Raw genomic sequence first — 21,743 nt, forward strand, 5'->3', positions numbered from 1 at the left:
CTAGTGATGCTGTGACGTCTCTATGGACATCCATCCATCCCAGTTACGCAGGGATGTCTCCATGGCCATCCATCCCAGTTATGCTGGGATGTCTCCATGGCCATCTGTTGTAGTTATACTGGGTTGCCATGCCCACATGTCCTAGAGGTACTGGGATGTCTCCATGATCTTTTTCCTTTGGGCTTTTTCTGTACATTTTCCAACAGAGAGGCTCCATCCTCTGATAACTGACATTTTGCATGGTCAGAGCAATCTAATATTAGAGAAGCCAAATGTATTGTTTACATTATTTCATTTTGAGTACCTTGTCAAAGTGCAATGTAACATACATTTAATGTTTTAAGTCACAGAGTGGTGGATGCCATATCTATACCTACATTAGATTGCTACAGACCTGGCATGACATATGAGCCCTTACCCAGTATGTCTCTACAGATTGGCGCTATCCCACGAGGACACCGCTTTTAATAAAGGGTTAATAAACCATTAAATTAGTGAGTCGATTAGGAAATACATACTTAAACCCAAACCATTGAACGCTGAATGAATCACGTGCTCTTTCTTTGATAGAACAGTCAAGTAGTGCGGCCACTGTGGAGTAGTTAGCATTCTGTCCTGGACGGCGACGGATGCTGCGCATGCGCGTTCTTTTCACAGCGCATCAATGCGCTGAGGGGAGTTCAAGAGAGGGAGCCGGGTCCTGCTTCTGGTGGGGGAACTGAAATGGATGGAGCAGAGCGGAAAAGACGTGTTTGCGCCAAGAGAGAGCCGCAGGCTCCGCACAGCATAATGACAAATAGGGAGGCGAAGCGCAACACGATTCCAGAGCGAGTGACACTTAAAAAAGAAATAGGACTTCTGAGCGCCTGCACCATTATTATTGGTGAGTTGCGACACAGCTGGCTTATGAGCTCAAAGTTTTACACACAAGTATAAAAATATATATACAGAAAAAAACTGCGGAAAGTTTATTTAGGAGAAACTTGCGGTGAATTTCGTGATATCGATTGACTTTTTTTCTTACATTGTAGTTCTAAAATGTAAACCTATACTAATTTTAGTTTTTTTTCCCAGGATATGTTAGTGTGTTTTTATTCTCTTTATAACTTTAGTGGGTTTAAAGAAGCGGTATGTTGAGCGTTTATCACCCCAGTTTACCAACCTTGGAGTTTACCAGCCATACAGATGAGATGAACACTGCTTCATTAGCACATCTTTTGATTTATGGAGTAGCGTATTAGTTAAAGGACGACTGGAGCCCAAAGTCTGAGACTTCTTTTACTAATGAGGACTAAAAGCTGGTTTTATTGTATTTTCTGACATCCTGAAGTTCAACAGAGCTTCTGGGCCTTTCTTTCATAACAGCGCGTGAATCTGAACTGCGGTAATATCGTGTACAGTTGACAGGAGCTGGTTTACTCGCAGGCCCGTGTGTTCTGGACAGTTGGTCCATCTCCTCGTGGTACTGGAGTAAATGGGTTATTCCTCTTATGTAATGTCTATGCGTGCCACTCGGGTGATTTGGCACAGCGCGGTGCAGACGGGGGCGTAAGGACACATCACATTAGCAGTGTTGGAGGGACGGATGATGCTTGTGCTGGCCAAATCTTATATATGTGGTTTTCTTTAGTTTGCAAAGTCTGGGCCTGGGTTAGATCTGGGATAGAAATAAGATTCAGTCAGGACAATCAGAAGAACTCAGCCAAGAAAACCATAGAAAAAGTAAAAATATATGGGAAACATGTCACTGTACTTATGAAAAGTTACCTCACTGAGGTCTATAATATCACTTGTCCACTGTATTTTATCTTTGTATTCTATGATCCATCATATACTCATCATAAACTTTGAGACAAGGTTAAGATATTAAGACACTTAAACGATTTACTGCACATGGGCATAGCTCATACATCTGTCTTTAGATATACCATTAAATATCCATGTTTCTGTCAAAGGAAAATCACAAAGAAACACTTCAAAATAACTAGAAATTCTTTATGTTTATGTATTTTCAGGTTGCAAATGGCTGTGCTGCACTGTACAAATAATGTCTAGTGCTGTTTTTGCTGTTTTCTTGACCACTGGTCTCTTTCTCTGCAGGTAACATAATTGGTTCTGGGATCTTCATCTCTCCTAAAGGGGTCCTAGAGCACTCTGGTTCTGTGGGGTTGGCGCTGGTGGTGTGGGTGTTAGGAGGGTGTATAGCTGCCCTCGGCTCCCTCTGTTATGCTGAACTTGGAGTCACTATCCCCAAGTCAGGAGGAGACTACTCGTATGTCACTGAGATTTTTGGAGATCTCGTGGGGTGAGTTCAACGTCACCGTGAGATGTCCTCCCAGATTAGGTTCTGATCTAGGCTGCTTTGGGATTTCAGAACAAATGAACACTCTTGACCTAAGAACATCTTATGGTGTCATATTGGACAGTGAAAACCGCATGGTCTTCACATGCTTTAGTTTGTCTCCAGAGGGACACTTTTGCTGAAGGCCCAAGATTATAGTGTAGGAGTTGTGGAGGAGAACAGAACAGGAAGGTGGTGGGGTGTGAAAACTTGTGCCAGAAAACAGCGACATGTAGAGTGTAGCTGGGAGGTGTGTGTAGCTGGGATGTGTGTGTAGCTGGGAGGTGTTTCAGCAATGGTCTTTCTTCCGCTCCTCAAACAAATCATTTGAATTCCATGTTCTAACTATACCAGTCAATGATTTGCAATAACTGAGCCGCTACAAAAACAATAATCTATTTAAAATGCATGACAATTTACAATTAACCTGTAAATCCATAACCACATCTTCATCTGCCCCATCTCTCCACCATTCACCCATCCAGGTTCCTGCTGTTGTGGAGTGCAGTTCTGATCATGTATCCCACCACGCTGGCCGTCATCGCCCTCACCTTCTCCAACTACGTCCTGCAGCCCGCCTTCCCTAACTGTGTCCCCCCTTACATGGCCACGCGAATACTCTCCACAACCTGCATATGTGAGTAGCACAACTCTCTGTGCTTTTTTTATTTGACGCTCTACCACTCTACATCTGTTGTGTGACCTTAGCTTTCCGTTTCTTCTTTCTAGACATCGTGTTTAGACTGTGTTAGACTTGTTTTAGACCTTAGTGGCTATGTGTGTGTGTGTGTGTGTGTGTGTGTGTGTGTGTGTGTGTGTGTGTGTGTGTGTGTGTGTGTGTGTAAGAGTTTTTAGCAGACAGCATACTAATTTAATAGGGTAGTAATGCCATAGTAAAATATGCATGCTGGGCTTGGCCTGTTGTTAAAGAGGCATGAGAGTATTCTTCTGAATGAACATAGCAGCCATATAGTTTCAGGGTCTGCTGAGACATGTGACCCATTCAAATCAATTGCAATATATTCTAGGCACTTAATGTAGACACTCAAATAATATACAATAATATTATGCACTTAGAGGCATCATACCACATAAAGGTGTATTAAATAAATACCACAATACTGCACTCTGTTCTATACTGACGCACACAGAAAGGGGCATCACAGGTGGTAATGGGTTCAGCTCATTAGCACCGCTGTGTTCAAGGAGCTGTGAAGCACTTAAGAGTAAATCTCGCTCTTCTTCACTGTGCACTCTTTGGAAATGTCAGTTCTTTGGAAACGCCTTCCCACAATTAGAGTGGCTCCCCACCATGAAGCGGGTGCCAGGGTGCTTGGAGCTTGGAAACGTGAGATCTCCTCGGCCCCCCCCCCGTGAGGCAGTAAATACGGAAATGCAAAACAGCAGCGAGAGAAGAAGCAGGACAGATGTAAATGTGACAGGGGGCTACTGGTGTGGACTCCCCGCTCGGAGGGGCGGAGGGGCGGTGATCGGGACCGGCCCAGATCGCTGCCTGCGGTTATTGCATTAGCTCCCATCATTCACTCTTGTTTTGGGAAGCTAAGCACAGAAGTGCGAAGAAGGGTGACGTGCTCCAGCTTTTCAGGGACCTGCTCATCACCCTCGTTTTTGTCCTGTTACAACGGGAAGCAATTTGTTAGTTGGGGTTAACAAGGGCAACCTTATTTTCACTGAAGGAAAGGGAAACTGTGCAAGGAAAAGGAGCAGACGGGGACAGTGATGGATGTGTCTACACAATTACAATTCCTCTCCTCTTTTCCTCAGCATTCCCACATTGACGTCGTCTAGTGAAGCAACATCAACAGCCCCACAGCCAAACGTCTGCTGCTGAGCTTTGGCGTCGTAGCCAAAAACACTGCATGCAAAACCACTTTCTATTCCCATGTTTCCCATTAAAGACATGGACACTCATTCAATACTGAATTATTTGTCGCAACAGTGAAAGTTCGCCTCACTGCTGATTGTTTAATGCCCGTGTGTGTGTGTGTGTGTGTGTGTGTGTGTGTGTGTGTGTGTGTGTGTGTGTGTGTGTGTGTGTGTGTGTTTGTGTTGGGTACTGTATTCATAGTATTTCTGACATGGGTGAACTGCTTCAGTGTACGCCTGGCCACACGTATCCAGGATATCTTCACTGTGGGTAAACTTCTGGCTCTGGGCCTCATCATAGCCGTCGGACTGCTCCAGATCTATAAAGGTGCGGACTGGACCATGACAACTTAGCATGTCACAGGTTTTGTCATTTTCAAGTCATCAGTTAGATAATGAAGCCCATATCATCTTAAGATCAGGTATAAATGTGCATTTGACACAGTGGTGAAGTATTAAAGCAGTTCCAAATTCTGTTCACAGCAGGTCTAATGCAGGTTAATCCAGCTCCTTTCTTTGTTAGTGTCCTCTAGATAGTGAATTGCAAAGACGAGTACATTTTCCTTTCTCCATAGGAAACTACGAGGGTCTCACTCCACAGGTGGCCTTTGAGTTCTATAAGACTCCATCGGTGGGGCAGATTGCACTTGCCTTCCTTCAGGCCTCCTTTGCCTTTAGTGGCTGGAACTTTCTCAACTATGTCACAGAAGAGGTGGTGGACCCCAGGAGGTGAGAGTCCTTATGTGTCTTGTAAAGCGATAGCAAATTCTGTTTGAAATATGAGGCTTCAAAGGTGCTATTGCATGGCATCTTACTGTCATTGGTTCAGTGCTGGCAGAAATGCACTTAAAAAAACTACATATTCTCAGTCGCACCTGAATGGGATACATAATCATGGGTATCGTTTGACTGTGGACATCTGTGGCTGTGGATTCCTGTGGTCAGTTTGGTGGTGTTGGGCAGGAGTGCTGGATGGAGGCTTGTCCAACAGCCTCAGACTTCTCTCCCTGACCTGGGATAATGACAGACGTCTGGTTTGCAACCCGCTTCTATGCTTCCAGTTGAAGCATAAATGATACAGCACATAAGCATCTGTAAATGCTGTCACGTTTGTCTTTTTCACAGGTTTAGTTCGTTTACAGGTATACCATGAAGGAATCTTCCATTCAGCACAGTAACATTTCATACGTATCTGTTGTTTCATCAGGAACCTTCCACGTGCCATTTACATCTCCATTCCACTGGTGACGTTTGTGTACACACTCACCAACATCGCCTACTTCTCCTCCATGTCTCCTGAAGAGCTGCTGGCCTCCAATGCCGTGGCTGTCGTGAGTACATTAATACGTCTCTCTCCTTCAGCGCAGACGTTTGGATCTCTAACAGCACAGAGGAAAAATGCACTTACGTTCCTCTCAGAACTGAGTCTTGGAGTTCTCCTTCTTCTACGTGCTGTTTACGCCATTTTCACCCTCTGCATAGGATACAAAGAAATGGTCGACATTCATATTATACCAGTAGTCTAACCACTGTGTAGTGTAATTTATCTGTTTATATTGCAGTTTTATTTTTCATGGAAAGTGAAGTATTTGGTGGTTCTCTACATTCTGATCTGTTATATCCGACAGACATTTGGGGAGAAACTGCTTGGAATGTTCTCCACTCTCATGCCCATCTCTGTGGCTCTGTCCACGTTCGGAGGCATTAATGGCTACCTCTTCACCTCATCCAGGTCAACTCAACCCTCCCATTCAGTCCTTCTACTGTAGTGAACTGGTCGCTGGTCTCCAAACCTTTTTCACATCTTGGTCTCTTCCAGTTCCCCGAATAACTTAACAAGGACTCAATTTTTGATTGCTCGTTGAGGTAATTGAGGAGTTAGTATAGTACAGAAATCACAAAGGATTTCACCAGAGACCAGGCTGAGAAATATTGCCCTGGAAAGCCTGTATTTGAATGATAAAATGTGGTTGCTCCAACTCGAATCCAAGATCCCCGATCCAGTTAATCATGTCATCTCATATTCCAATCAGGTGTTTTGGAGATCAACTCTGCAGGAGATCTCCTGCACTGGTTTGGCACGCATGTAGTGAAAGCTTCTGCTGCCCTCTTTTGGACGTTTAATGACTCGCATTCAGTATGATCGGTGCGTCGGTGTGTGCGCGCGTGTGTGTTTTTCTAACGTGTCTGTGTGTGTTTTGTACTTGTGCACCCTCAGACTTTGTTTCTCTGGTGCACGAGAAGGACACTTGCCCAGCCTACTGGCTATGATTCACTTTAAGAACTGCACCCCCATCCCAGCCCTGCTTGTCTGTGTAAGTTCATATGTCATTATCTTTTCCCAAAAGTATTTGATTTTCATAGTTTCAGCCAGGATTAAGTTTACCTTCAGTTTACTGCCTGCATGTTTTCAAAGTTTCCTTCTAACACCCATTGACCGTAGACGTCTAGACTTCTAAACTTCTCTGTTCCTCACGTTTTATTTTTATCTCTTGCAGTGCACTGCAACAGTTGTAATATTGTGCATTGGTGAAACACACAATCTCATAAATTATGTATCCTTCATCAACTACCTCTCTTACGGAGTCACCATTGCTGGCTTGCTGTATTACAGATGGAAGAAGCCAAATCTTTACAGACCTATCAAGGTATCATCAAACAGAAACACTGTCATGACCACACATAAAATGTTGACAAAGCATTCTTTTGTGTCTTGTAGCTATGAATCTGTGGGAGGACTAGACATATTAGTATACAACAGAGAACATGCATTCACCGGCCACTTTATTTTGTACACCTGTCCAACTGCTCATTAACACAAATGTTGAATCAGCCAATTACATGGCAACAACTCAATGCATTTAGACATGTAGACATGGCCAAGACGATCTGCTGCAGTTCAAACCGAGCCTTGGAATGGGGTATAAATGTGATTTTTAAATGTGACGTGATTGTTGGTGCCAGACAGGCCGGTCTGAGTATTTCAGAAACTGCTGATCTTTTGGGATTTTCACGCACAACCATCTCTAGGGTTGTGAGCGGAAGTTCTGTGGGCGCAAATGCCTTGTTGATGCCAGAGGTCAGAAGAGAATGGCCAGACTGGTTTGAGCTGATAGAACAGCAACAGTAACTCAAATAACCAGATGTTACAAGCGGAATGCAGAAGAGCAGATCTGAATGTCACGTCGAACCTTGAGGCGTATGGGCTACAGCAGCAGAAGACCACAGCGAGTGTCACTCCTGTCAGCTAAGAACAGGAAACTGAGGCTACAACTCACACAGGCTCACCAAAATTGTACAATAGAGGATTGAAAGTACGTTGCCTGGTCTGATGAGTCTCGATTTCTGCTGCGACATTCGGATGGTAGGGTTAGAATTTGGCATTAGCAACATGAAAGCATGGATCCATCCTGCCTTGTAACAATGGTTCAGGCTGGTGGTGGTGCAATGGTTTGGGGGGATATTTTCCTGGCACACTTTGGACCAATTGAGCATCGTGTCCTACGCCACAGCCTACCTGAGTATTGTTGCTGACCATGTCCATCCCTTTATGACCACAGTGTACCCATCTTCTGATAAGGATAATGTCATTAAATGTGAATCATCTCAGACTGGTTTCTTGAACACAACAACGAGTTCACTGTACTGGAATGGCCTCCACAGTCACCAGATCTCAGTCCAATAGAGCACCTTTGGGATGTGGTGGAACGGGAGATTCACATCATGGATGTGCAGCTGACAAATCTGCAGCAACTGTGTGATGTTATCATGTCAATATGGACCAGACTCTCTGAGGAATGTTTCCAGTACCTTGTTGAATCTATGACACGAAGGATTAAGGCAGTTCTGAATACAAAAGGGGGTCCAACCTGGTACTAGCAAGGTGTACCTAATAAAGTGGCCAGTGAGTGTATAAAAAATAGATATTAGTATTCAACCTATAATGGTCTACTATTTAAATAAATGGCAGATCTTGATGAGGACTGTTCGTTCCCATTCAGAGACATTGACGTGGAGGAGTTTGTAGACATTTACAAGGATTGAGTGGGTGAACATTTATACAGAACACATAGTAAGTAAGAACATTTAAACTGTAAAACCTTTGACAACACAGAGCATAAAATGTATGAGATTGAAAATTATACTGACCTGGAAATCCATTTCTACAATAACTCAACAATTGTGAATATTACACAAATGAACAAACATTCATGTGAAAATGCTTTATCAATAATACACTTTAACTCACTACGATCAAGAATTGTTTGGTAAAATCAATACGTTTATGGGGATGTGTCACGCCCAGATAATTCCTGCTCACTCTACTCATATGTTGGGTTGGGTGGTGTGAGCAGTGGCCCACCCTGAGTTGAGATGAATGCTCCATCACTAAACTGCTGCATCTGAGACGTGATCATGAGAATGTTGGTGAAGTGGGGCTGGGTGGATATGAGCTGTTAATAATCAACAGGAACAATAAAACAAGAGAAAATTTAAAATATTTTGGAACAATTGAAATTGATGTACAAAAAGCTAAAAATATAATCATCAGCAATGTAAATAGAACACCAAGAACCTGCCTTGATTAATTCAATGATAGATTAGATAGTATGTTTAACAAATAAAATGACAAAAAGGGTATAAACTGTATGTGGTTATTTTAATATTGATTTGGTAAACCCAAATTGACATAAAAGACAGCAGACTTTATTAATACAGTATACAGCAATATTCCATGACTTTATCAATACAGTATACAGCAATTATCTATACTGAGACTCTAGAACACTAACAGACAAAAACAATAACACTGATAGACAACATATTCACAAACAAAATATTGATTTTATTTAAAGTATAAAATATTACAAAAGCTGCTTATAAATAACATTTCTGTCATCAAAAAATACATATTATTGAATGCATAGTGAAACCATTTACACATCTAGTGAAATGGTTGCCCATTATATGATGGGTAAAAAATACAAATAAGATGAAGCTTCAGACGACACCTTTTGGTCAATATTTCTTGTTGTTTTTTGGGTTTTTTTTTTTGTTAGTGTAAGGCCTTATAGTTAATAATTTATTTCTATGTGTGTATTTGTTTGGGAAATACATCAAAATGGCCAAAGTAAACCCCTAGTGCTGCTGCTGCATCTACTATGTTGCATATACGTTACAGCTTTACTCAAGACCCCTTCAGATAAACACCGAAATGAAAAATTTGAATTCACCATGCTCACGTCTTATGATTGCCACAAAATATTTGCACTTAATCTTGTGAATTTCTCACTGGTTACCACCACTAGTTGAAGATGATGAAACCCCTGGTCAAGAGCTTCAATGTGGTCTTGACTGTGACCTCAAGTTTGACAAGCAAAATAGTTCGAAAATGAAATCATTTCTAACCCTCCAGGATTTGGGGAAGGTTACGCCTGCACTGGTACATGGGTGTACAAACATACATCTGCACTGGCCTCTCTACAGTTGGTACAAAACACAGCAACACGTGCTCACAGCAGCACAAACAAAAAGAGTCATATCAGATTTTAGCCTCCCGTTAGAGGTTCAGTTCAAGGATTTTTTTGTTTGTTTTAAGGCTCTAAATAGAGTGGTTCCTCTTTTATTAAAGAATAACTCCATCCCTAATTTTCTTCCAAGCCTTTTAGATAACTGCTCTTGGTTGATCCACAGTCCAAGCTGAAGCTTGAAGAAGAACTTCTGCAGTGGCGTTACGACGGCTGTGGAGCAGCCTGCCATTAGATATCTGATCTGATCCCCCTTTGTCTCCACCTTTAATATGAAATTTAAAACCTATTTTTACCAGTCGGCTTTCTGACCTCTGCAGTCCTGCTTGATTATTTGTCCATCAATATATATGTGCTGTGTTGTTATTGACGTGTGTCCTACGGTGTACGTTTACGGTTCAGCCTAGTACAGCACTTTGGTCTTAACTGTGCTTCATGGAGAAATACGTCCAGTCCATACTCTGATTGCTTCTCATCACCTCAGCTCTTCTCCTCTCTTTTCCACAGGTGAGTCTGCTGGTTCCTTTGTGCTACCTGATGTTCTGGGCACTGCTGCTGGGTTTCAGTCTGCACTCGGAGCCTGTGGTGTGTGGAGTTGGGCTGGTCATCATGCTCACTGGGGTGCCTGTGTACTTTCTGGGAGTGTATTGGAAAAACAAGCCAAAGTGTGTCTATGACTTCCTTGGTAAGTGAAAAGATTATTGCATTTGACCAGCGAAGCAATGAGCTGAAGTTTATTGACTTAGCAAAAAAAGGAGGATTTAAGAGCTATAGAACTATAAATGGAGAAAGTAAAAAAATTAAGTTGGAAAGTTAATTATTTAGTCTAGGTCCGTGTTTCTCAACCCTGTCGTCAGGGCCCACTTGATGGTTCAACGCTTTGCTCTGTCCAAGTTCCCAACACATAAGGTTAGAGTAAAAATGTGGAACCATCTTGTGGGCCTCAAGAACTGGGTTGAGTTGGTCTAGGTCTAAGCCTGCATTAGACAGTTTGAGCAGTTCACTGCACACTGTGGTGTATTTCCTGGTCTAAGTGAACTTGTTAATACTTTCTTAAGCATGTACAAATGCAAAGCTATCTTTGAATCATCTGCCTCATATGGGTGAAAAAAGTAAAGCTGGTATCTTACATTTTAATTCCAAGTAATTTTAAATGTAAAGTGCTACAGAACTGTAACTAAAGTACAAATTGGTACTCGTGGAGCCCGCTGTTACATGTTTATCTTTGCAGGTTACAGGCCAAGGTGTGTGCATTAAAGCATTAAAAGTATTGCTATAATGTACAAACTTTAGACGTGTTCATAGTATTGCACATGGTCAGGTCTCTTATTTTTGTTACAGAGTGGGCCACATACCTGGGCCAGAGAGTGTTTTTTGTGGTTTTCCCCCAAATTGACCCCATCGAACCCATAACACCAACAGAATGGAACGAGAAGTCTTCCATCACAAGCAAGGCTGCTGGCCCTCTCTAACCTGGACATTTTTACCTGTATATTTTCTTGGCTAGGTGATTGGTTGGTTAGGTTGGTCCCCCTTATTTTAAAAACCTATAATTTGACTCCCGGGTTAGTTTTGAAATACAAATGCCCGTGTGTTAATTAATGAGCCTTGCACAATGTTTTACTCCCCTTTTGTGTTTGTTCCATTACATGCAAATGTATGTTAACATTTAAAACAGACTTCCAATGGTTTATAGATGTACAGGTAAATACATATTAAAATGTTTCTAATCAGTTAGAGGTTTTTGATATATTTAAACATTTCCCATTACCTTTAAACTGTGTGTACTGAAGTCAGTTATTCAGTGGTTCCGTATGTCTGGGTTTAAAATACTCCAATTTATGCTCACTGTAATTCTTTATCTTAAGAATTATGTCCAGATTGCCTTTTTATAACATGCTTTACAGTGGTAACTGCATGCTCAACAAGATCTTGAAAACCTACACAAACTTGGGACCAATAATAATTAGTGATCAAAGTATTTATTATATGACATTTAGTGACGTATGCGAGATGTGAGTGAGGTGCTACAGAAGGTTCCGTCATGGTCAGCGTCAGTTACCTCTTTAACGCACCTCTTATAATCTGGAGTTCAGGGATGCATTTTCAGTCTTGTAAACAAACTCAGCATCGTAATTCAGTCAGAATCACTATTACTATCTGATCAAGTGTGTATTTCAGTAACATAAGAGGATGCATGACAAACCGCATATCTTACTCCTTTTCATAAAACCATTGTTTTTGGGGTTTTTTTTTAATAGGGATAAGAACTCAATCTAATTTTGTATCAAATTTTATTATATGTTTATTTTCTAATATTCTTTTCATTTTAGTAGTGCTATCTATATATAGCTATAATATAGTAATATCTATATTAGTGAGATCATAGTTCTCATCCCACAAGACTTCTCTGTGTCTCATTCCTGGGCAGCTGTGGAGACAAGATGCACTAACTATTGCACATTCTTCATTTCAGAAAAGATCAATGTCTTTCTAAACTAATAGAATAGTATGTCTAAGGTGTTGTATACATCCTGTTGTCGGTACCCTTCACAGTATGGTTTCAGCAGCAACACAAAGCTTTATCAGCTATACTGAGATATTCGCTCATGGCCATTTCTTCAGCATGGGCTAAGACCACCTGTAGTCTGTTTGCTGTAAATAGTTGGCAGGACCATTGGACTACATAGTATTATCTAAAGCCTATTGCTGTAGACCTGTCTTGATCAAGTATGTAATACAAAAGTAATGTAGAGGTACAACACTCTACATAGGAGTCAAGGGACATTATTGCACTTTGTCAGTTACTGCTAAGTTGTACGTTTTTTTTTTCAACTTGATCCTTTTTTGCCTATGCAGAGTTTTAAAAGAATGATTTTGCAATGGCTAAACATTACATGCGATACTGTAAATTATATGTATCTATGCGTTTATTTTCTGTTCAAGATATGTTTTAACTATATCTAGATGTTTACTGATCATACATCTTTTTGTAAATGATGAAACGTTTTAACAGCACATTGAATAAAGTTTGAATAACGCGAATCCATAGTACCACCTGCTGCATAATTTATTTGATTATTCCGCACATATTTGCGCCGTTCTTAGACACCATGTGCAAACAGATGCAGTGTTGGTGACAAAAGGCACCGCTGGGATTCGAACCCAGGATCTCCTGTTTACTAGACAGGCGCTTTAACCAACTAAGCCACGGCGCCGGTACGTCATGCTACGAAAGTACCCTTCTTCATGATCTCTTCATTATAAAACTTCATTTTCTATGTTGTTCGTTCTGTTTTGTGATGTTGGTCAGTCACGAAAAATTTCAGACAAATCATATCTACTTTAAGTTATTGCCTTATCATTCGCACATCCTCTTCACCGATTAACTAGCTCTTCTACGGACTAGCTAATGTTAGCTGACTTCTTAGTTACCTTGCTAGCTAAATAATTAGCTGATGCAAACATTAGTCTGCCCTACAGTAAATCAAGCAACCCTTACAACTTGTATTTTTGTCACCGTACGTCTACTGTTTTTCCAACAAAAAATGTTGTACATTTACGCGGTTACCGTGTTGACTGCTGTATTTTCATTAGCTAGATAGCTTCGGGTCTCCTCTGGTAGGCCAAGGCACATCAACTCACCGTTTGCTCCCACTTTATTACCAGTTTCAACATTGCGAAATGCCATTCACAAAGGGTCAGAATAAACATGCAACATGCAACACGCTGTGATGCATGTTATATGACTGCACACTGTAATACACATGCTGTGGTGCATGTTATATGACTGCACACTGTAATACACATGCTGTGGTGCATGTTATGTGACTGCACACTGTAATACACATGCTGTGATGCATGTTATGTGACTGCACACTTCGCCATAACAAAAACACAGAGACTGTGTTGAAGTCATTATTTTATTCTCTGAGAGAAGAAATCAAGCACCAGACAGGAGGGCAGTTGCCATCGAACTGACAAGTTTAGTTTGAGGCTATGGTCTGATCAATAAATGAACTAAACTTGGTGACACGTCCATACACGCCAGGCGTTGATGTACTGCAGGTTCCGCTTCCCCAGGACACAATACCAACCAAGGTCCAGGCTCCAGACTTCTGGCATACCAGAGGGCCTCCAGAATCACCCTGGGAGAGGAATCAGATACATGCACGTGGTTGGTCTTTGGTTCTTTAACTGAATATTTAAATTGCAGTGCTCCAACACCCTCCATCTACCCAGCAGGCATCATTCTGGTGCTCAGCTATGTTACCATGCATGAGGAGACACCAGACGCTCCAGCACAGATCATCAGATCAGTGATTTTGTTGCCCCAGAAGTTCTGGCAGTTGGTGTTAGTCAGGAGAGGCAATGCGGCCTGTTGCAGGCGAGGAGGAGTCATTATAGCTGAAATAAAAAGAGGTTGGACTTTAATTAGAAAACAGAATAATTTTTTATTACTTCTAAACAGAATATTAGAAATGGAAGCACTAGGTGAAAAACTCTCAGTCTTTGTAATGGCAGTTACCGTTGTATCTGGTCAGGCCCCAGCCTGTTGTGACACACTTCATGCCTCCTGGGAAGTCGTCACTGGCCTCAGGCAGACACACAGGGGACACACGAGGGTTGAGTTGGGCAGGGGAGGCCAGCTTGATCAGGGTGATGTCGTTATTAATGGTGTAGCCATTGTAGTTAGGGTGCTGAAAGACCTGTGTGTGTGTGTGTGTGTGTGTGTGTGTGTGTGTGGTGTGTGTAAGAGAGAGAGAGATAGAAATAAAAAAATCACCATAATACATTGTGCATACAAATCTAACATTTATCTGAAAGATTCCATTTCATATTTGCCTAAATAAATTTTCTACGCTATGCTTTTCTTTTTCAAACACTGAATCTGAACGAATTTTACTGCTTCTGTGTAGGCACAACACAAACCTTCCCAATCTTCATTTTCTGGATGACCTCAGCATTAGAGGAACGATCATGTTCACCCAGGATAACAAAGTTGGAAGTTCTACAAAGCATGAAACAGGAATTACACTTAAACAAACTACAAATTGTTTATTTATAATTTCACTAATAATAAATTTTGTTTGCACAAAACAACAAATATAGAGGCATTTGTATAGTTTAGCTTCTAAATAACTTTATGGCATTGTTAAATTATCACATACTTTGAATAATTGTACTGTATGTCAGTTTAAATAAGTAATGTGCAAGTCCTCACAGTTACATTATTGGGACTGTTTCTAGTTTAAGGTGCTTCTTTGAGAAGCTAAAGGAAAACACAGCGGTAAGACATAAAGGTCACGTTTCTGTCCTTACTTGGTACCACAGTGAGCAGCGGTCACCACCCAGTTCTCGTTGATCAGGGAACCACCACAGAAATGGAAACCAGTGCTGTCCTGGAAAAAGTTAGTAGTACCCCTACATTATCAAGAGATCCTGTATATTTGATATTGTTATGTACACTAAATGCACCGAGACCGGCGATCAATGGTCCAGAGAGCAGGAGAGAGAGAAGTGGGAGACTGACCTGTAGAGAGACCTGCCAGGGCCAGGAGTGGGGCACGGCCTCCTCCCCATTCACAATCCGGGCATATCCAGTGACCACAGGGGTAATTGCAGGGATGCCACAACCTGAAAGTATCACACACCAAATATCTCTTTCAGTTAGCCATCCCTGGGACTTTACAATCAATTTTGCTTTGCTTACAGCCAAAATGACAACCTGAGTTGTTCGTTGAGATCATATCTTAAATTATGAAGGGAACTAAATAGCTTAGGCCAAGTAAATTTCATAATCACTACTTTATCTGGGTGTGCCATTTAAGCTCAGATTGCTTAACCATCAGTTCTGCCTAGAAGTTTTAAGTGAATATTATTAATGTTACATTAAAAAATGTGTCAAGTTACATACCATAGGTTGCCCCAATAAAGGCAAGGCACGAGAGAATCCACAAGACAGCCATATTTTCAGTCTGCTGCAGATGGATGGAATGACTCTCTTTTTATAGTGGTGCTAAGGCCTTGGACTCAGTGTGTATCACTAGACCATGCCAAAAATAAGGACCACCTCACCTGTTTCATTGCTGATATAGCAAGACTTTTTCCCAGGCCACACATGACAAAAAAGAAGACTAGAAATATATAATTTCTTCACCAAACCCACAATGCAAAGTACAAAAGAAAAATGTATAATATACATATATATAATGTATAATGTATAATATTATAATAATAATAATATATATATATTATACATTTTTCTTTTGTACTTTGCATTGTGGGTTTGGTGAAGAAATTATATATTTCTATATATATATATATGTGTGTGTGTGTGTGTGTGTGTGTGTGTGATGTTTTTACTCGATGGACCGGTACTGAACTGTTTTTAATTTTTAATTAAAATAAATTTTTTTATTTTTTTATTTTTTGTTGTTTTAGGGTTTAAAAAGTTAGGTCTTGTATCCTGTTTGATATATTTGCTGCTAAAATATCTGGTTTAAACCATAACTGATTGCTATCATGTTTTTTATTACTTTAAATAAAGTTGAATGAAGTGGAGGAACTTTAAACTGGTTATTTAATTGGGCCTGGTCTTGCCCAGATCCATGTAATATGTAATATGTAGACAAATGTAATCGATGTAATATGACATAAAATGTGCAATGTAAGTAAAAAAGATTGTGTCTAACAATGTTGATTGAAAATTTTAAGAAATTGAATATTAAAATATCAACCTTGCGTAGGTTTGATAAGCTAGTTATTATGTAACAGGAAGGCTAAACATACAAGATAATGTGTGAAGTTGACCTGTTGCTTCAAAGAACGTATTAAGATAACAGAGCAAACAAAGAAAGCAATGCAAAAATAGATTTGGTTTGAACTCTTTTCCAAATTTGTTATTAGTTTTTCATAGTTATTTTATTTATAGCCTGATTATTCTGTAGGCTGTCTAGTTACTGTGTGTTGTAAGTTACTATGTAATGTATGTACACTCACCGGCAACTTTATTAAGTACACCTTGCTAGTACCAGGTTGGACTAGCCTTCAGAACCCTTTTGCCTTCAGAACTGCTTTAATCCTTCGTGGCATAGATTCAACAAGGTACTGGAAACATTCCTCAGAGATTCTGGTCCATATTGACATGATAGTGTCACACAGTTGCTGCAGATTTGTCAGCTGCACATCCATGATGTGAATCTCCCGTTCCACCACATCCCAAAGGTGCTCTATTGGACTGAGATCTGGTGACTGTGGAGGCCATTTGAGCACAGTGAACTCATGTTCAAGAAACCAGTCTGAGATGATTTGTGCTTTATGACATGGCACCTTATCCTACTGGAAGTAGCCATCAGAAGATGGGTACACTGTGGTCATAAAGGGATGGACATGGTTAGCAACAATACTCAGGTAGTCTGTGGCGTAGGACACAATGCTCAATTGGTACTAATGGGCCCAAAGTGTGCCAGGAAAATATCCCCCATACCGTTGCACCACCACCAGCCTGAGCCATTGATACAAGGCAGGACGGATCCATGCTTTCATGTTGTTGACGCCAAATTCTGACCCTACCATCCGAATGTCGCAGCAGAAATCAAGACTCATCAGACCAGGCAACGTTTTTCCAATCTTCTGTTGTGCAATTTGTGAGCCTGTGCAAATTGTAGCCTCAGTTTCCTGTTCTTATCTGACAGGAGTGGCACCCAGTGTGGTCTTCTGCTGCTGTAGCCCATCCGCCTCAAGGTTCAACATCTTGTGCGTTCAGAGATGCTCTTCTACATGTCTCGGTTGCAACGTCTGGTTATTTGAGTTACTGTTGCCGTTCTATCAGCTCTAACCAGTCTGGCCATTTTCCTCTGACCTCTGGCATCAACAAGGCATTTGCACCCACAGAACTGCTGCTCACTGGATATTTTCTCATTTTCAGACCATTCTCTGTAAACCCTAGAGATGGTTGTGCATGAAAATCCCAGTAGATCAGCAGTTTCTGAAATACTCAGACCAGGCCATCTGGCACCAACAACCATGCTATGTTGAAAGTCACTTAAATCACCTTTCTTCCCCATTCTGATGCTCTGTTTGAACTGCAGCAGATCATCTTGGCCATGTCTACATGCCTAAATGAGTTGCTGCCATGTGATTGGCTGATTCGACATTTGCGTTAACGAGCAGATGAGTGTATGTGATTATTAAAATGAGGACTCTCTGACATGTCATCAGCTATGATTTCAGACTTACACAGTGGGCACATAGAAATAATACATTCACAATGCAATTTTCTATTGCTTGGCAGAATACTGGCACATTATAAGAGAGACTTGAGTTTTCATCTCGTGCAAAGAGACCACTTGCAGGTAAACATTAGCAAGACAAAGGAGGTTTTGGACCTCACTGGTGTGACAGCAAGACCCTGAAACCCAAAATCATTGGGCAGAAAGCAGAGGGGGGACAATTCTCTGGAGCAAGCATCTCATGGTCCACCAAGCATCTCATGGTCCACCTAACCAGCAGACCTGGCCAAATAACCTAGACCTGCTGAAGGTGTCACAGCCTAGTGTTCATGTAATTTAGTGGTCAATGTATTCTGTGCTGTTGGTCGAGTCCTAAAGCGTCTTCACAGATCTTCTCCACTGGGTGCTATGTGCTATTGGGGCTGCTCCTCTATACCCACCACATAGTAGGTGCAACAAGACAGTATTTGTTCAAAAATAATAAGTTAAACTTATTTAACTTGCTTTTATTTATTTATAATGTTTATTCTTTATATATTTATAATATTGTTCTCATACTGCATCGTGCATAGTGTAATGCACCGCCTCTGCATTCGATGGTTCAATCAAATTTGTATTTTTGTACAGCACTTTTATGTGTTTTCTGTGTTGCTGGTGTTGCACTCAGATCTTTCTTGGGAATGTCTGTCTATATATCCATGTGTCTGTTTTTTTTATTACATTAATTTTTATTGGGATGCTTTTGTAAAACAAGCAAAACAGCTTATCTCATACAACTAATGTTTAGTCTAATATTCTGCAGCGCGTCTGTGGTTCAGTTAGACGCTTCGTTTCTATGGAGAACGCTTCCATACTGGCGTGCATAGTTACAGCACATCAGCCAATACGTGCCCTGTCTTAAATGATTGACGTGCGTGTAGTGCAATGGTCAGTGCAGAGGGGCGGGACGATAAAACGTAGTTAGCTCGCTAGATACTGCATATAAACATACACTATCTAAGCAGTTCCCATAGAAGAATACTCCAGATATTGGTACGTTTAAAAATGTTTTTTTTTGCTTCAGAATTTACATTCGCGTTAATCGTGGTTTTATCATACAGATAGCGTTTTAACTAAAGGTTAAACATGCAACGCTAGCTATCAGCTTGCCTACATTCTGGTTAAGGTTCATTAGCCTAGCTAGAGACCCCAGGTAGCTAGTTAGCTAATGCTGGCACAAAGGACTGTTGCTCATGTTGTGATCATATTCATATTTCTTGCCAATCATTCTGACAGATGCTTCTTGTTAGGTTTGTGATGTCGGCCTTTCGGTTTTCCTCATCGAAAAGTTTGACCTCGACGCCTCTCAAAAGCAAGTCTTCTATTCCAAAGAGTATCCCCAGGAGCAAGAGTGTGGAGTCGGTGGGAGACTCGACCTACTCTCTGCTGTCCCCCATTTACCAGCAGAGCTTTGATGAGGACAGTGCAGCGGGTCAGCCCACAGGCCCTGGGCTACAAGGACACGTTTCGTCAGTCCCTCCCAGCAGGTACATTTGTCTCAACTATTGCACAAGCACATAAAGTCTATTTTCGGTACTATGTAGAACTGCACGAGTTTTCCAGTCTGCAGTCTGGAGCTGTTTAAAGCTTGTGTTTACAGTCGTAACTCTGCATTTCAGGCATGAGACTGAGTCACTACATGCACAAGATGCCGTGTGCACAGCAAAGTTAAATCTGAGTGCGTGGGAGCAGTGGGTTGTGAGTAAGGCCAGAGAAGAGCGGATTAAAATGCACCACAAAGCCTTGGAGGTACTATAATGGAAACACCAAGTACAGAACTTTTGAAGAAACCTGTGATGCAGCTGAAAATCTCAACAATGAATAATAACTTTTTGCCTCAAGACCATGTAATACAATTGCAATGAGTTATTTTTATTATTAATTCTCAGCAACAATTTATGGAAGAGAAGAAGGAGCAAGATGAAAGGGAACATCAAAGGAGAAAGACAGTCAGTGAATGTAAAATTCAAGAGTGGCTACAAATGAAGAGAAAACAGGTATCACACGTTCTCCTTATAAGGATAGAAATGTAGAAATGACCAACAAGACATGTAACATTTTAAGATAAACATGCATGACTCAAAGTGAAAATAATTAATAATTAAAACAAAAGAGAACATTTAAGATAATAATTTAAGCATAAAATTGGACACCGTTGTGAATCAATAAATGTGTGTTCACGTCCAAGAATTGAACTTAATGTGAGTAAACAGTCTTCAGTGTTCCAGGACATGTAGTTCTGTTTTTCTTTCTTCTTATTTAGGAAATAAAAGAGAGGTTTTACAAGGAGTCCCAGAAAACTAAAGAATTGCTCCATGAAGAACAGAAACGGATGGAGATTGAAAAAAAAGCTCAAGTGAAATATGAAGAATGGCTTCAAAAGAAAAAACAAGAGGAGATGCAGAGGAAGGTAACGGAGCAGGTGAGTTTATTAGAGGCTCTCGGCATGATTCAAATCATAAGATCTTAATATTTGATTAATTTTGATGATCTGCCTGAAAGGAGGAAATGGCCAGAAGAGAAAATGAAGAGAGAGAACGTAAAAGGAAAGCAGAGGAGAGGTTCAAAGAGTGGCTTACAAACATAAAGGACAGAGACCAACAGAAACAGTCATCTAAATGTTCGACTGGTGAGTGAGAAAACTGTATTGTGAAAGGATCAGAAGGCTGTGGGACATTCTGTAAGACTTTATTCTTTTCCGGATTAGCCTAGTTGTATAAAGTGTGTCTAGCTAGATATGTTATACATGGGAAAATTGTAGATTTCATATCTATAAAATATTTCAAAAGATAATCTGTTATCTGAAGATGTATCGAGACATTATAGCACATGAAAAGGTGAAATTTGGAAGATGGTTTACCTGTCTTCATCTTGCACTGAGCATGTATTTCAGAAAAAATGTAAATGTAGTTTACAGGTGTTTTTGTTTTGTTTACAGGTGGCTACGATCATCTGAACTATCCCACTCCCAGTTTTGTGAATCCTGTCCCATGGAAGCCAATTCACATTCCTCAGCAAATCAGAGCACCGGGGAAAAAGTCAACACCTAGGAAACAGTCTGGGCAACCAAAGTATAAGTCAACTCCGTGCATTAGTTATAAACCCAAAGACACTTTTCCCTTTGCTTTCAAAAAGTGGTGATGGCCTCTGGTGAAAGGCAAACAACTTTTGATAACTTGCTAAATTGGAAGCAGTTCGGGGGCATTTCTATCATTTTAGGAACCGAATCTTTTAATTTGTGAAATGCTTAACCAAGCATGATTTGGTTTTGTACAGTGACTAACATCCTTACACATTTTCATGTTTCCCCTGGCACCACACACTTTAAAAAGTTTTCATTGTCAAAAGTCTGCCATGAGTTGCTTAAAGTGTGCTGATAATTACAGCAGGTTCCCTGGAGTGGTGTTAGGAAACCATGTCTTACTTAGACTTCCAATAAATGTAACCAGTTTTCAGTAACCATAGTTTTATAGTACACCCAGTAGTTTTCCACATCACTGACAGTACACATTAATGTTCTTCCTAAGGAATGGTTTTATCACTGTTATTTTTAACAGAATAATTGAACAAGGCGTGATTTTAAGAGTTTTGGTTTTTGTAATTGTAAAGTATTTACTTTTCCAAATAAAGCTTCACAGTACAGACTTTATTCATAATTAAGCGTGTGCCTTCACATCTCAGCAGTCGTACATTTAGCTCTTTGTAACAGAACAT

General features: G+C 40.7%; 3 protein-coding genes and 1 non-coding gene across 6 annotated transcripts; 2 read left to right on the plus strand and 2 right to left on the minus strand.

The window, feature by feature from the left end:
* The first annotated feature begins 666 nt into the window (after positions 1-666).
* slc7a10b (solute carrier family 7 member 10b) lies at positions 667-12,801 on the plus strand. 2 transcript variants are annotated; one of them, XM_077007107.1, is made up of 11 exons: positions 667-883; positions 2,101-2,305; positions 2,827-2,978; positions 4,431-4,556; positions 4,804-4,957; positions 5,436-5,559; positions 5,857-5,960; positions 6,447-6,543; positions 6,843-6,876; positions 10,264-10,441; positions 11,098-11,237. In XM_077007107.1, the coding sequence occupies exons 1-10, from the start codon at positions 724-726 to the stop codon at positions 10,431-10,433; spliced, it is 1,326 nt and encodes a 441-aa protein (XP_076863222.1). In that variant the 5' UTR covers positions 667-723; the 3' UTR covers positions 10,434-10,441; positions 11,098-11,237. The 2 variants fall into 2 exon arrangements, with proteins under 2 accessions (XP_076863222.1, XP_076863221.1); XM_077007106.1 differs by having other exon boundaries at positions 670-883; positions 6,727-6,876; positions 11,098-12,801.
* A 99-nt stretch (positions 12,802-12,900) lies between these two features.
* Positions 12,901-12,974, minus strand: trnat-agu (transfer RNA threonine (anticodon AGU)). Its single transcript has one exon. It is a non-coding gene; the product is annotated as a tRNA-Thr (tRNA).
* A 691-nt stretch (positions 12,975-13,665) lies between these two features.
* LOC143515135 (chymotrypsinogen A-like) lies at positions 13,666-15,842 on the minus strand. The gene is made up of 7 exons (XM_077007118.1): positions 15,674-15,842; positions 15,290-15,393; positions 15,079-15,158; positions 14,689-14,767; positions 14,285-14,465; positions 14,030-14,163; positions 13,666-13,904 (listed from the first exon to the last, which is right to left on the minus strand). Exons 1-7 carry the CDS (start codon positions 15,723-15,725, stop codon positions 13,743-13,745), a joined length of 792 nt encoding a protein of 263 aa, XP_076863233.1. The 5' UTR covers positions 15,726-15,842; the 3' UTR covers positions 13,666-13,742.
* A 3,068-nt stretch (positions 15,843-18,910) lies between these two features.
* ccdc34 (coiled-coil domain containing 34) lies at positions 18,911-21,678 on the plus strand. 2 transcript variants are annotated; one of them, XM_077007116.1, is made up of 7 exons: positions 18,911-19,022; positions 19,280-19,516; positions 19,649-19,778; positions 19,919-20,026; positions 20,293-20,451; positions 20,532-20,658; positions 20,968-21,678. In XM_077007116.1, the coding sequence occupies exons 2-7, from the start codon at positions 19,287-19,289 to the stop codon at positions 21,168-21,170; spliced, it is 957 nt and encodes a 318-aa protein (XP_076863231.1). In that variant the 5' UTR covers positions 18,911-19,022; positions 19,280-19,286; the 3' UTR covers positions 21,171-21,678. The 2 variants fall into 2 exon arrangements, with proteins under 2 accessions (XP_076863231.1, XP_076863230.1); XM_077007115.1 differs by having other exon boundaries at positions 18,935-19,022; positions 19,266-19,516.
* Positions 21,679-21,743: the final 65 nt, after the last annotated feature.

Source organism: Brachyhypopomus gauderio, chromosome 5 (assembly GCF_052324685.1).
Source record: "Brachyhypopomus gauderio isolate BG-103 chromosome 5, BGAUD_0.2, whole genome shotgun sequence".
Lineage (NCBI taxonomy): Eukaryota > Metazoa > Chordata > Actinopteri > Gymnotiformes > Hypopomidae > Brachyhypopomus > Brachyhypopomus gauderio.